Below are 13,758 nucleotides of genomic sequence, written 5' to 3' on the forward strand. Positions count from 1 at the left end.
CTCAAAGCCTCCCATCTACACAAGGGCTTACCGTATTCAGAACAGATTCCCCTCACAAAAGAAGTCAAGAACAAACTGAGATGGTGGCTGGCGCACTTGAAGCCTTGAAATGGGAGAGCCATCTTAGGCTCAGGCTCAGATATAGTGATCCTGTACAATGCCAGGAAGTCGTGATGGGGTGCCCGATGCAGGGACTCCTTTATAGGAGGAAAACTGTCCACAGAGGAACAGTAACTCCACATCAACCGTTCAGAGATCATGGCACGGTCCTTTGTGATCAAATGCTGGACGAAGGACGAGGTGCTTTGCAGGGTGCTCCTGAAGATGTACAACAGCTCAGCTGTCCGATATATTATTTATCTAAGGGGCACCAAATCGAAGGCTCTGGCAGACTTGGCCAATGTCTTCTGGGCTTTTTGTCTGCCCAACAACGTATCCGTTACCGCAGAGCATCTTCCCGGAGCCTCCAATGTAGTGGCAGGTTGGTTGTGCTCCAGACAATGGTCAGACATGAGTCCATGGCAACTGGTCCTGTGTTTTGAAAAGGTTGGAAATCCTGTGGGGTTCTTTTACAGTGGACATCTTTGCTTCCAGGATGGATCACCAAGTTACCAGGTATTTCAGCTGAAAGCCAGATCCTCTGGCTACAGTGACTGACACCTTCCTACAGGTTTGGTCCCTAGAGAATGGGATTATGTTTCCCCAGTTAGCAATAATCATGAGGTTATCCGCCCAAGTGAGAAGACAGAAGGCGAAAGTAGTCCTAGTCACTCCGTGCTGGAGGTCTTAAGTATGGTTTCCAGTTCTTCTGGAACATTCCTGGGATTCTCAAATTCTTCTACCCCACGCTACGGATCTCCTTCGGGATCCCCTGGACAATCATCACCCACTAGTGACCCAGAGACGCATGCCCCTCATGGCTTGGCATATTACTGGCAATGCTGGCAAGTCCCAGGACTTTAGCAGGAAGTTAAAAGAATGCTGGCTGCAGCCTGGGTGGATGGCACCAACAAGTACTGCAGGTCCGTATGGTCCTGATGGGTGCGTTGGTGTGTTCAAAACAATCAGGATCCCATGAGGTGCGAAATGGTCTCGATCATGAATTTCTTGGTGTCTCTAGCATCCCAAGGATTAGCTTATTAGACCATAAACTCCAATAGATCGGCCATCTCCGCGGGTCATTTCCCTTTACAAGGATCTCCTGTGGGGGAACACCTGCTGGTGTGTAAACTGATGCAATGTATACGCTTGCCGCTGTCCACAGAACCCAGTTATCCATCTCTCTGGGATGTCAACAGAGCTCTCTATCTCTTTCCAGCATGGCAGAAGAATGAATACTTGTCACGCAAGGAGCTCTCGGCACAGCTCACAATGTTGTGTCTGGTGTCCTGTGGACGGGTGTGAGATGTCTGAGCCCTAGACATCACAGGTTGGATTTTTACTCCCCAATGGGTCACACCTTTCATACCTTGAGATGCACAAAATTGAATTAGAAGGTGGTGTCTTATCCGGCTTTCAATAAAGATCCAAAGGTGTGCATCGTGCGCTGCCTAAAGGCATATGAGAACATGATGAAGTAACTTCGTTCGCCTGGATAACGGCAGTTGTTAATCTCCCTTAGGAAACCTTTCAAAGCTGACACACTGCTCCCACCTTTGCTAAATGGATCCGCTGGGTCATGCAAGAAGTGGGCATTTGATGGTTCACAGTTTGGCTCACACTCTGTCAGAGGTGCAATGGCCTCTAAAGCATTTACCCTAGGAGCGCAACTAGGATATCATTAATGCGACAAACTGGTCTTCTGACTCTGACACAGAATGAGAAATTTCCTAGTTAGAATGAAGAAAAGTTTCAATTCTATTACAGAGATGGAGGCGAGGATTATTCCCGTCCATGGTTCCGGAGAACTCTCCCTGGCCCAAGAGGACATAGTGGTTTATTGTTTTCCTTCCGAAGTAGTAAGGTCTAAGTATTTAGATTTTTCGTTCATGGGGACGAGGCTTGTTATGTCAATATTATCGCCTTAACTTGTTCCTTTCTCAAGAATGTCATCAAGGTACATGTATTAGGCATATTCTAATAGGTTACTATGAGATCCGAGTTACGAAGTACAGGTTCATGGCTCTTGTGTTAGGCTTATTTAAGGTTCCGATGGTAATAGAGGAGAGTGCTGCAAAGAAATGGAAGCGCTCCTATCGCACTAAAGACAAGCATTTGCAATGCAATAGGTCTCGCATTATAAAAGTTTGAGCTATTGGCATTGCTAATAATAATGCAACACCAGTAGCGCAAACTATATAGCGCGACTTGACACAAAGGCGTGCATTTATGTTGTATTGAGTTCAGTGCAATTATGTGGTATGTTATTATGTGGCACAGAGTGGTATTATGCGGAGTGTATTTATGTTGCATTAAGTTGAGAGAAATTATGGGACGTTGAATTATGTAGTATTGAGTGGTATGTGGAGTGCATGTATGTTGCATTGAATACAGTAATTATGTGACGTGTAATTATGTGGTACTGAGTGGTATTATGTTGAGTGCAGTTATGTTACATTGAGTAGAGTGTAATTATGTGGCTTGCAATTGTGTGGCACTGAGTGGTATCGGGGCGTATTTATGTTGCACTGAGTAGAGTGTAAATATGTGGTATGTAATTATGTGGCACTGAGTGGTATTATGTGGAGTGTATGTTGCATTTAGTAGAGTGTAATTATGTGGCGTGTTATTACGTGCCACAGAGTGGAGTGTAAGAGAGAGAGGGAGGGAGAGAGAGAGGGTTAGAAAGAGAGAGAGGGAGGGAGGGGGAGAGGGAGAGGGAGAGGGAGGGGGAGGGGGAGGGGGAGGGGGAGGGGGAGGGGGAGGGGGAGAGGGAGAGGGAGAGGGAGAGGGAGAGGGAGAGGGAGAGGGAGAGGGAGAGGGAGAGGGAGAGGGAGAGGGAGAGGGAGAGGGAGAGGGAGAGGGAGAGGGAGAGGGAGAGGGAGAGGGAGAGGGAGAGGGAGAGGGAGAGGGAGAGGGAGAGGGAGAGGGAGAGGGAGAGGGAGAGGGAGAGGGAGAGAGAGAGAGAGAGAAAGAGAGGGGGAGAGAGGGGGGAGAGATAGAGAGCGGGAGGGAAAGAGAGAAAGAGGGAGGGAGAGAGAGAGACAGAGAAAGAGAAATAGAGAGGAGAGAGTGAGAGAGCAACAGAGGGTGGGAGAGACTGAGAAAGAGAGCGAGAGAGAAAGAGGAGAGAGATAGAGAGGGGGAGGAGAGAAAGAGATAGAGGAGAGATAGAAAGAAAGAAAGAGGGAGGGAGAGAGGAGAGGAGAGAGAAAGGGAAAGAGTGAGAAAGAGAGAGAGGGGGAGAGAAAGAGAGATCGAGAGAGCGGGAGGGATATCGGGGTGATTCCCACTTCCGACATGAATAAAGTAAGGCCGTGAGAAATGTGGGGCAGAGGGGTCATTATGTCACAATCCTCACACTGTGTTTCAGGTCTCTTGTGCTGTGATATTTAGTCAGAGCTCCAGTTAAAAATGTTATGCTACAACTCCTACTTTGTAAAATTAGGATAAGAGCAAACTTGGCACCTCGCTGCTGTCCTGCTTTGTAAAATTAGGATAAGAGCAAACTTGGCACCTCGCTGTTGTCCGAAGTATCATCGTTTTGAGTTTAACAAGGGTCAGAAAGTACTTGAGACAAGAGAAGCTGTTTAAATGCAGACAAACATAGATGAGCCACAGCTCCTAACAGCCTTCCAGCAGCCTTTGAGTGCTATGTTCCTGGGATCAGACTGGTCGCTCTCGTCTGGCCCAAAGTAACCGACTGCAAACTGAATGAAATGTTGACATTAATATGGATACAAAAGAAGATGACATCCTTCTGATAGATAGGTATCCACCTTTAGAGGCGCAAAGGGCGTCTGACCTGCTGAGTGGTGCTCAAACCACACTCTGCACCTTAAACAAAGACTGCTGAAGCAGGGACACCCACTTCTAAGGGCGGTGCCAATGATTGCACAGTACATCTTTGGATCACAATATTTGGTAGCCCTTTTGTCGTTAGGGTATATATGCATTGTATTGTTTGTCTGTCCGTTAATCCAGCAGATGGCATATGGTTCTGTGATCCAAATAAATGTTTTCACTGCTTGTGCCATCTCATACTGCCTCTTTTCAAAGGAACCTGCTGCTGTGACCTTCTGGCCTGAAATAAAGAACGTTACTGCGTGTATTAATACCAGAGCTTGAACAATGGCCACCAAGAGTCAGTAAGGAAAGAACTTCAGCCAGTGAAAAACATTCTCTAGAAGCCCATAGAAAATGTTATTTGATACAAGTGCAAGGAAAAGGCCTCAGGCCCAATGTGAGCAGTCTGGTACATGGACAGACACGTTATACGATGATGCAGAGTTTCGATTTAATTTTATTTAGCGGCTAATGCCACACATCGGCTGGTATCTACAACAAGCAGAGAGCAAACAGAGGCACCCCGAAAAACACTCCTGTTCCTGCAGATCCAGCAGAATGCTTGTGAAGCATGCAACACAAAAATCAAACTAGTGCGTAATTTACTTAACAATCAAATTGGCAAAGCTTTAGAGACAGTGCCTCATTTACGCAGCTGTTGCACAATATAGAAAAAAAATGAGAGCCTCACTAACAGACATGTTCCAGTCAGGAAGGCTTTAGAGACGAGTACCTCATTTAAATAAACATGTTCAAATCGGCGAGATTTTAGAGAAGAGTGCGGTTCTTTGTAAATATGACTGGGAACAATTAAACTGCATTTCCTGGGATGTTAACGCTACCTTCAGCAAGGCAAAAAGAGCCTTTCAAACATGCAAGCATGAAAGGGAAGGATATGCAGAGTGCCGGGCAGTTTGTTACAGTAAGGGGTCACATTGGGGGAAAGACTAACTACTGTGATAATACCAAGCCAAGCCACCCGTGACGCTGGGCCATGAAGAGCCGAAAAACCCCACCGCTTTTACAAACGTGCTGAGCTACAAATCCAAGCCGCCAAGGGAGGGGGTGGCAAATGGTGAGCACTTTCGCGGACGCTTTGATGTTCTCAGTGGCCGCGCAACTCACTGAGAACATTAAAGCGCGGCCGCGAAAGTGATCAGGCAGGCTGACAAATGGTGCGCGCGCCCGGCGCACATGCACTGTATTTGGAGGCCTGAAAAGCACTAGTCTGCACTTCCAAATCCCCGCTTACTAAAGCTCTCGCCAGAGCAGCGCTAAAGTGCTGGCTCAGGCGAGACCTAAAAAAGGAAGATATGCAGGGGAGGTCTGCCTACATGGGAGGATCTGAATGCTGATTGGACGAACTGTTGTAGTTCTTTTCCCTTTGCCTTATGGGAAAATTAATGTTGTTTACTGATGAAGTCAGCTGGAATAGAATAAATAAAAGAAAGCAGAGAGCACAATCTTCGCCTTCATGTCCTTAACAGAATTGAAACTTTCCTTAATGCTTACTAGGAAAAATGTTAATTACTTGCACAATATCCCTTTGTATGCATACAATCATTGAGACACTATTCCAGGCTCTTTCAGGTACCCATGATGATGTCAATACTTGACTGCTTTCAGATGCATCATTTAACTGTTTGTGAATCTTTTTAGAATGACTAAAGAGATAAAAATAAAACATTTTTGAGACAAAGATGATGAGCCTCTATTTTGAGTGACATGTTTATGCCATTCGAGGTAGTTTCAGAGCTTTGAAAACAGAGCTACTAGAATATTATCAAAGATTTTACAGCATATTACTATGTGGCTTACTAGTTATTAATCAGTTCAACATTTGTTTTAACTGCTGTCCGTTAACTGCTCATGAGATAACTCTGCCACCATGCAATGACAAACTCATTGTATCATATTGTTTAACACTGGCGTATTGTGTTTTCTGTAACTTATATTGATTTGATTATGTTTGTGCTGCACATTTAGTGGTATACAGACGAGATACAAAAGTGTATGTTTTTTTTCCTCCTAAAAATGGCATCATATAACAATTTGCTGTGCTTAAGTCACCATCTTCCCAGTTTTCAGGGACATGCAGAGCTGAATGAAAAAACAACTTTTACCATAATAGCCCATTTTTCCTATTTTATGCTCTTAACCTACTTTCAGTTTGTGGTGGAAACCAGCATTAAACCCACTGGTGATCCAGAAAAGCAATAGATTACTAAAAGGTAGACCAAATTCCAAATTTAGCAAGGGGTCATATGCATAGATCCCTTAAGGTTTCCCAAAGAAACTAACTGCTGAAATAAAGAAATATTGAACAGGAGCTGGAAACAAATGCCCATTCGTGACCATGTTTTCATCTGTCATTTCGTCACAATGACCGTTCCACTTAGATGCACTGTAGAATGGTTTTTCATTGTGTACAGAGTATAGACCAATTCGTATTGTGAAATATGTAGAATGAAAAATGGGTCTCAAGGAAACCTATGTATTTCTGAAATGGGCACAAGAAGTGGAGTTTAGGAGCAGTGGTTATTTGTACATCTTTGATTGAATTTGTGGGCAATACCACATAATTTAGTGGGTATTTTTCAAAATGTCTTCTTACATACTGGCTTACATTTAGAAACACAAATGCATCAACATCCAATTGGTAATAACAAATGTTCTACTATTCTATGCTCCTACATGTTTTCCAATAAAAAATGGTATCCGACTCGTGTCGGTAGGCCTAGTACCTGCGGGAGGAAAGGGCCCAAAACGCAACATGGATACATCAAGTTATTCCACTCAAAACAGATCCTTATTTTGCAAAGTGGAGAGCTGAGGATTTTGGGCCCTAGCTCAGGTGGCACCTAGGGAAACCCAGCAAACCTGTAAAAAAATGTTTATGGATCGATGGCTTCTTCAAAAAACGGGACCTACACCGAGCATTGTACTCCAAACCAGACAGGTACCCGCTTACTGGTCCTACCAACCACGCAGTTAAAATCTGGCATTCTGCAACCAAATCACTCGGCTGGAACAATAGGTTAACTCTCGCCACACCTTTGTGGAATTCACAAAAACTAGGAGACTTGGGAAACTCCAAGGGCTTTAACAAGTGGGATCTAATTGGCATTTCCCACATCAGGGACCTTTGGGACACAGAGGGCGTGAAGCCCTTCGACACCCTCCAATGTCAATACGAACTGGCGGATTCGGAGCGTTTTCGATACGTGCAAGTCCGACATGCATTGCAAACAGTGTTGCCCCGTAACTCCTCTCCACCAGATTGTTCCCCACTGGAACACAGACTACTCGATGGCCATTTACCTGAAAGGGCTTTCTCCCTAACTTACAAAAACTCATTAATAATATGGAAGACCCCCTGCGTTCGCTATGAGAAAAATGGACTGGAGATGGTATCGAATTAGATGATGAAAGCTGGCAAGCAGCGGTCTCCTCCCCCAAAACTGTTGCGATCCCGGCGCGTCTCCGACTGGTGCAACTAAAGATCCTGCACAGAATTTACATAACAGGTCCCCAATTGACACACATGGGTGGGCCAGCAGACGGGTCTTGTAGGCGGGGATGCACCCAAATGTGCACGTTCATGCACATAATATGGCACTGTGAACCAATCCATGAATACTGGCGTAAGATACACAAAGTAATGAGCGAAACGTTGGAGGTTGAAATTAAGCCAGAAGCGCCCAGATGCATCCTTAACATATGGGAGCCCACCGACCTCACCACTCACACCACACACTGTGTCACACTTGGCTGCATGGTCGCCAAGAGGAATATTGCTCAGCTCTGGGGGGCCTCGCATGCACCCACGATCACAGACTGGAAAAAAGACCTTGATTGGTGTATGCTAAGGGAAAAGAGTGTACATGGCCCGAGACTGCCCCCGAAAATGGTCCAAGATATGGGCCCCCTGGAATGAATACCGTGGCAATATATGTACTTCACCCCGTAATTTTGACTGTGATAATTCTCCCTCCCCGTGATTTCCAATGAACTATCCTACTGTATCTGTATGTATATTTGATTTCACTGTAATCCCCTCTATTGACTTTTGTGGAACTGTACCTTTATGTCGAGTCTGTTCAATAAAAAGATTTATTAAAAAAAAGAAGCCTGTACATTTTTGAAAACTAGACACATGGGGGAATCCAGGGTGGGGTGACTTGCATGGCTCTCACCGTGTTTTGGTTACCCATAATCCCTTGCAAACCTCAAACTTTGACTTAAAAAAAAAAAACACATTTCCCTCATATTTCTGTGAGGTAAAGTTCTGGAAACTGCAGGGAGCCACATACTTCCTTCCACCCAGCATTCCCCCAAATCTTTTGATAAAAATGGTAGCTCCCTTGTGAGGGTAGGCCAAGTGCCAGGGAAAGGAAACGGCATTAAACGCAATATGGATACATCACATTACTTCACTCAAAACTGACCCTTCTTGTGCAAAGTGGGTAGCTGTTGATTTTGGGCCCTAGCTCAGCCGTTAAGGGAAACCTAGCAAACTGTACATTTTTAGAAAATTAGACAACCAGGGGTGTATGTGACTTACGTAGCTCTCACTAGGTAATGTGACTCAGGAGCCCTGCAAACCTCAAACTTGCCTGGAATCACACGTTTAACTTACATTTCTGTGACGGAAACTTCCAGAATTCACAAAATTCGTAGCACCCATTGTTGCCTCACTTTTACCGCACAAAAGACTAAACCTAGTGCCTGCAACAGGAGCTGATCAAACCAAGGTTCAAGTCCCTGGTGTCTAGTGGGCTTTCTGCCCCCGTCGGGACAGACTGGAGTAATCATTCTGTCCCACCCCCCCCATCGCTATATATTTTTTATAAGTCCCTATTGTCTAGTGGACTTCGGTGGGATAGGAAATTATATATATATATATATATATATATATATATATATATATCACTTTTGTGAAATGATGTCAGCGTGCCTTGCATGCTGATTGTCATTACACTACATTAAAAAAATAAAAGACGCAGGTTGCTCGGAAAGCTCTACCCGAGCAGCTCAACTTTAAAATTCAATAACGGAATAGCTCTGGTGTTGTGCACCAGAAGGGCCTTTATGTGCCTCCTCAGTGTGGCCAGTGGCCGATAGGCGCGCTGGAGAGGTAGAGCAGGTGTCGGTTACTGGCCGACACCAACACTTTAGGGGTCAAAGTAGTGTTTACACATGAACCTTGGTGGCTGTGGGAACTGTCTTACATTGCACCTAGACTTCTGTCACATACCCCTCTTGAGTGGAGTCCTAGACCTCTTGCTGAGATTCCCACGGAATCAAAGACACATAGATGTGGCTCACTTTCTGTTGGGGGCTTGTACTCTTGAGTGCTGATGGCCAGATCCCCATTGCTTTCCTCCTTGGCACAGTGGCCTCTACTACTTCACACTCCAGAGAATTAGGCCCGACATTGTTTCAATAGCAGAACCCTTTACCCTATCTTGGAAGTAGTACTTTCCATATTGTAAACACAGCTGTTTAGAAATCCTTTTGTAGTTTTGACTGCTCAATATGTTATGTGGTGACATTATGACGTCCTCTTATTTGATATGTCATGGACATAAAACAACTGAAGGACAGATACAATCAATTAACTAATGTGAGAATTTTGTCAGTAAAACATATGCGAGCTGTATCAATGTATATGACTGAGATGTGGAGACACTGCTTTGGCAAAGGTAAAAAAAATTCAAAGAGCAAAATAAATGCAAAGATTTCAAAGAGCAATATAAATACAACCCAATTACAATACTTAGGTGTTTCACTAACACCGATTACTATTTGCAAACAAACATGTCCAAATTTACTTACGTTCCTTCTCAAAAAGTTCTCGAACACCTGGCAAGTCTTTTGCTGCACCAAAATATTTGTAACCTCTGTTTCCAGGAACCTCCTTTCCTTCATGATCCAGCATTTTAGGTCCAATCCTCTTTACAAATATGAAGAAACAAAATAAAAGTAAAGTCACTTGCCATTCTCTTTATGTGGCAAACCTACTGGGGCCCGAGCACCATTCTAAAAGTAGAGCATTTCTTATTTAAATGAATTTTCATTAAGAGACCACATAGGGGCCGATTCCGATCCGGGTCGGAAAGCACTCCGACCGAGTCGGATCCGGAGTGTTTTCCGACCGAGCCGGACCCCTACAGTCCGACTGAGCGAGTACGATGCGCGCGTATGCTGTCGGACTCGGTTCGGTCGCACTCCCATAGAAGTCAATGGGAGCCGGTCGTATGACGCGTACATGGGCTCCTATTGACTGAATGGGTACGTCTCGAACAAGTGTGCCCCCTACAGTGGGTATGCATCGGTGCCACCCGCACCGTACATGCCTGTGTTGGGGAGACCCATAGGTCTCCCCCTGTGTCCGAGTCGTAGGGCTGTGGGTGTCAGGGTGTCCGACGCGGACCCCCAAAGTCCGACTCCAGGAGTTTTTGCGAGCCGGACACTCCGGCTCGCACAGGCTGTCCGATGCGTGCATCGTACTGGCTCGGTTGTAAATCGCATCCATTGCACGCCACGGTTAGCTTCCAACCGGGACGTACGGAGCGGTTCGGACCCGGAAACGACTCGGTCAGTGAATTTCATGTAGCTCGCATCGTACTTGCTCGCTCGTACACCTGTACGAGTCGGCTGGAAAATACGCGTACGGCTCGTTTTTCCGGCCGAACCCGATTCGGTGCCCTTCCGACCAAGATCGGTATCAGCCCCAAAGAGTCATTTTGAAACAGAATATTGGATTACTCAACTGGTACATACATGTTCAAAGTATACATATTAGTGAAGCAGATATAATCTGGGTAATTACTGATAAAACAAACGTCCAACATTTTATGTTCATTGACATGACATCTTTCAGAAAGACAATAATGATAACAATAATCATCATATAATGAATCTGCAACCCCACAAATTATCCAAGACTATGTGCTAGACTTCTGTGGTGACTACATCAGTAAATAGTTTTCCTAGTAAGAAATTAAACGTTTTATATTTTTGCTCTTTTCTCACTTGACAGCCCCCCCCCCCCACTAAATAACAAACCAAGCATTACCATCTTTATTGGCAGATTTAACATATTTTATACCTGTAGAATAAAACTACTCTTGATAAAAAAAAAGGTGGGCCTGGCCACAGAAAGTAGCATTAAATGATGAGTGAGGGCCATGGCTAAGGCCAGGGTGGAGCAAGCCTTTTATCAAGGTATCAGCCCAAAGATTTGAAAAGAAAATCATTCACTTAGTTGCTGCCAAAAAAAACGATATGATCTTTAGCAGCACTTCTGGTATGCGAAAGTCTCTTGATAATGAAGATCAAGATCAACAATACTACATACTATAAAGGGCCACCTCACTTCAGAGAAAATCAACCAGCCAGATGCTGATTTTCTACATATGTTTTAGAAGTGCCCCACACTCTCCCTATACTGGCTGGGTATCACAACTCGCTTTGCCAGCTGTACAGGGAACTCCTCGCAACACACATAGGAGGTGTGCCTGCTGGGTAAGTTCGAATGCCCCAAAAAGAACAAAGTAACTGTGCAGTTATTGGACGTGGTTATTTTGCTAGCTAGCAAATAAAGTGAAGAGAAAGAGGAGGAAGCAAAGATGCTTGTTCGGCTCCTCTAGTCAATTTTTGCTAGCTAATCATTTGCTAGCTAAACATTTGATTACCTGCAGATTGAAGTCACCAAAGCCCTCCTCAACTCTCGGCCTGGGTACACTCCATGGATGCCTTGTTCTAAGGCTGAGAGCACTGCCCTACATCGGAAGGATATTAGGGACTTGTGTAAGTACCACATCTCTGCCAACTGGGACTCTGCTGACTGAGCTGCGGTCTTCTTTGAAGGATGATAACCTCTCTCCTTGATTTTACAACGCCTTATGCCCAACCGCGGTTCTTAGTTTTCCCGATAGGCACATTCAATTTTGAGTGATTATGTCCATCCCTCTATTTCAGGTAACGTGTACTTCCATGCTCCAATACCGTACCAGTTCTCCTCGATCACTGTGTAGGTATAGGCCAGTTCTTTTGTCGTTTTTTTTAAGTTGAGATGCATTCTATCTTCTTATTACCCTAGCAACCCCATGCCCTCTCCACTCAGACGCTGTAGTATGTGCACTTCTGTTAACTACTGTTCCGCACACCTGTGCATTTTCTGCTCCGTCATTAATGCGAGGTCATTGTTTAACAACACTGCTAACGGCAGACTACATATTAAGCTGTATAAGTAAAATAATAAAAATGCTTCATAAAAAGATTTAAAAGATAAAAAAAACAAAGCTCAAGATAAAAACGAAGAACAATTAGCCACTGGCAAGGTCAACCATGTTCGAAGGATCCATTTACTAGCAGCCAATGACAAACTATCCTCTCAAGCAAATATTTTATGTTACAAGATTTGTAAAGCGAATGGCTGCCCCAGCAACGGGGCGTCCCAGCGCTATTCCCAAGACCAACAAAAAACAGAAAAACCGCAGGGCATGGAAGAAATTTGTTTGGAAAGAGAAGTGTCTTTATAGCTTTCCGAAAAAAATCTGTGATCTTGGATGCTTCCAATGTTGGCCGGAAGGGCGTTCCACATTATGGGCGTGAGGGCTCGGAAAGAGCGACCTCCGGCCCGCACTCTTCTGACACGAGGAACACGTGTTAAGTGTTAGGCAGAGGAGCGCAGCATGCGGTTCGGAATGTATGGAGTGAGGAGATTGGCTAGAATGTCAGGGCCAAGAGCATTTAAGATTCTGTAAGAGATACACAGGACTTTGAAATTGATTCTCTTTTCCACTGGGAGCCAATGTCGCCTACATAGGAGATTGGAGGCTGAACAAGATTTGGGCAGGCCGAAGAGCATCCGAGCAGAGGCGTTTTGTGCCCTTTGCATGTGGTGAATCCCTGCTTTGTTAGCACCTAAATACAGAGAGTTTGAATAGTCAAGTCTCGAAAGTAGGGTGGACTGGATGATGACCTGGCAGGTGTTGGCGTCGAAGAATCCATGCAGTGGATTGAGTCCACGTAAGAGTCCAAAACAGACACCAGCAATAGACTTTGTGTGCGCCTGGTAAGTTAGGGAGGAGTCAACCCAGACCCCCAGATTTTTTACGGTCTGTTTGGGCACCGGAGGGGCTCCTAGAGCGGTAGGCCATCAGCGATCACTCCATAGGTGAGTATTACTACCCAAGAGAAGGATCCCTGATTTATTAGCATTCAACTGTACGTAGTTGATAGTCATCCAATCTGCAATGTGCTGAAGAAGCTTTACATTTAGCATGAGCTATTGCAAACCACTTGTAAAGCATACAATAAGGCAATAGTTAATGCAGAAATGTAATGTCTTTTCACCAGATGGTATGATACACATTAAAAAGATATGTGAGAGTGAGTCATTTTGTTCTGAAAACTCCTCGGCAGCCCACCTCCCAAGACTGGGCACTGCTTAATATTATGTGGAATACTGTGAGGAATGTTCACTCCACTGTAGGTATTCTGATCCAGCCCCAATCAAAATGACAGACTTCTAAAACAAGCCTACGGAAGATACTTGAACAGGACGCTACAACCTCAAAGTGGTACCATGTTTACCTACGACCACACCAGTGCAAATCCATACATCGAGTTATGAACTGCTTTATCTCAGGTCAGGGGTTTCAATCCAGAAGAGAAAATCTATTTCGGTCAAAAGTCTTAGGGCGTGGTTCCCCGCAGAACACACAAGATGGGTAAGATCATTACCACGGAAATTACTTCTGCTAAAATACGATTATATATTCTCTAGTTATCTATATTAAA

The 13,758-nt window shown here is 44.7% G+C and overlaps 1 protein-coding gene across 1 annotated transcript in view; it reads right to left on the reverse strand.

Annotated features, from left to right (window-relative positions):
- Window positions 1–13,758, reverse strand: part of ISY1 (ISY1 spliceosome associated protein) — a 301,684-nt gene that overhangs the window by 181,423 nt on the left and 106,503 nt on the right. The window contains exon 7 of the mRNA XM_085624847.1: window positions 9,784–9,901. Coding sequence (XP_085480973.1) covers window positions 9,784–9,901 — 118 coding nt within the window. The remainder of the gene's footprint in view (window positions 1–9,783; window positions 9,902–13,758) is intronic.

The sequence above is a fragment of the Triturus cristatus genome, chromosome 9, assembly GCF_964204655.1.
Source record: "Triturus cristatus chromosome 9, aTriCri1.1, whole genome shotgun sequence".
Taxonomy (NCBI): Eukaryota; Metazoa; Chordata; class Amphibia; order Caudata; family Salamandridae; genus Triturus; species Triturus cristatus.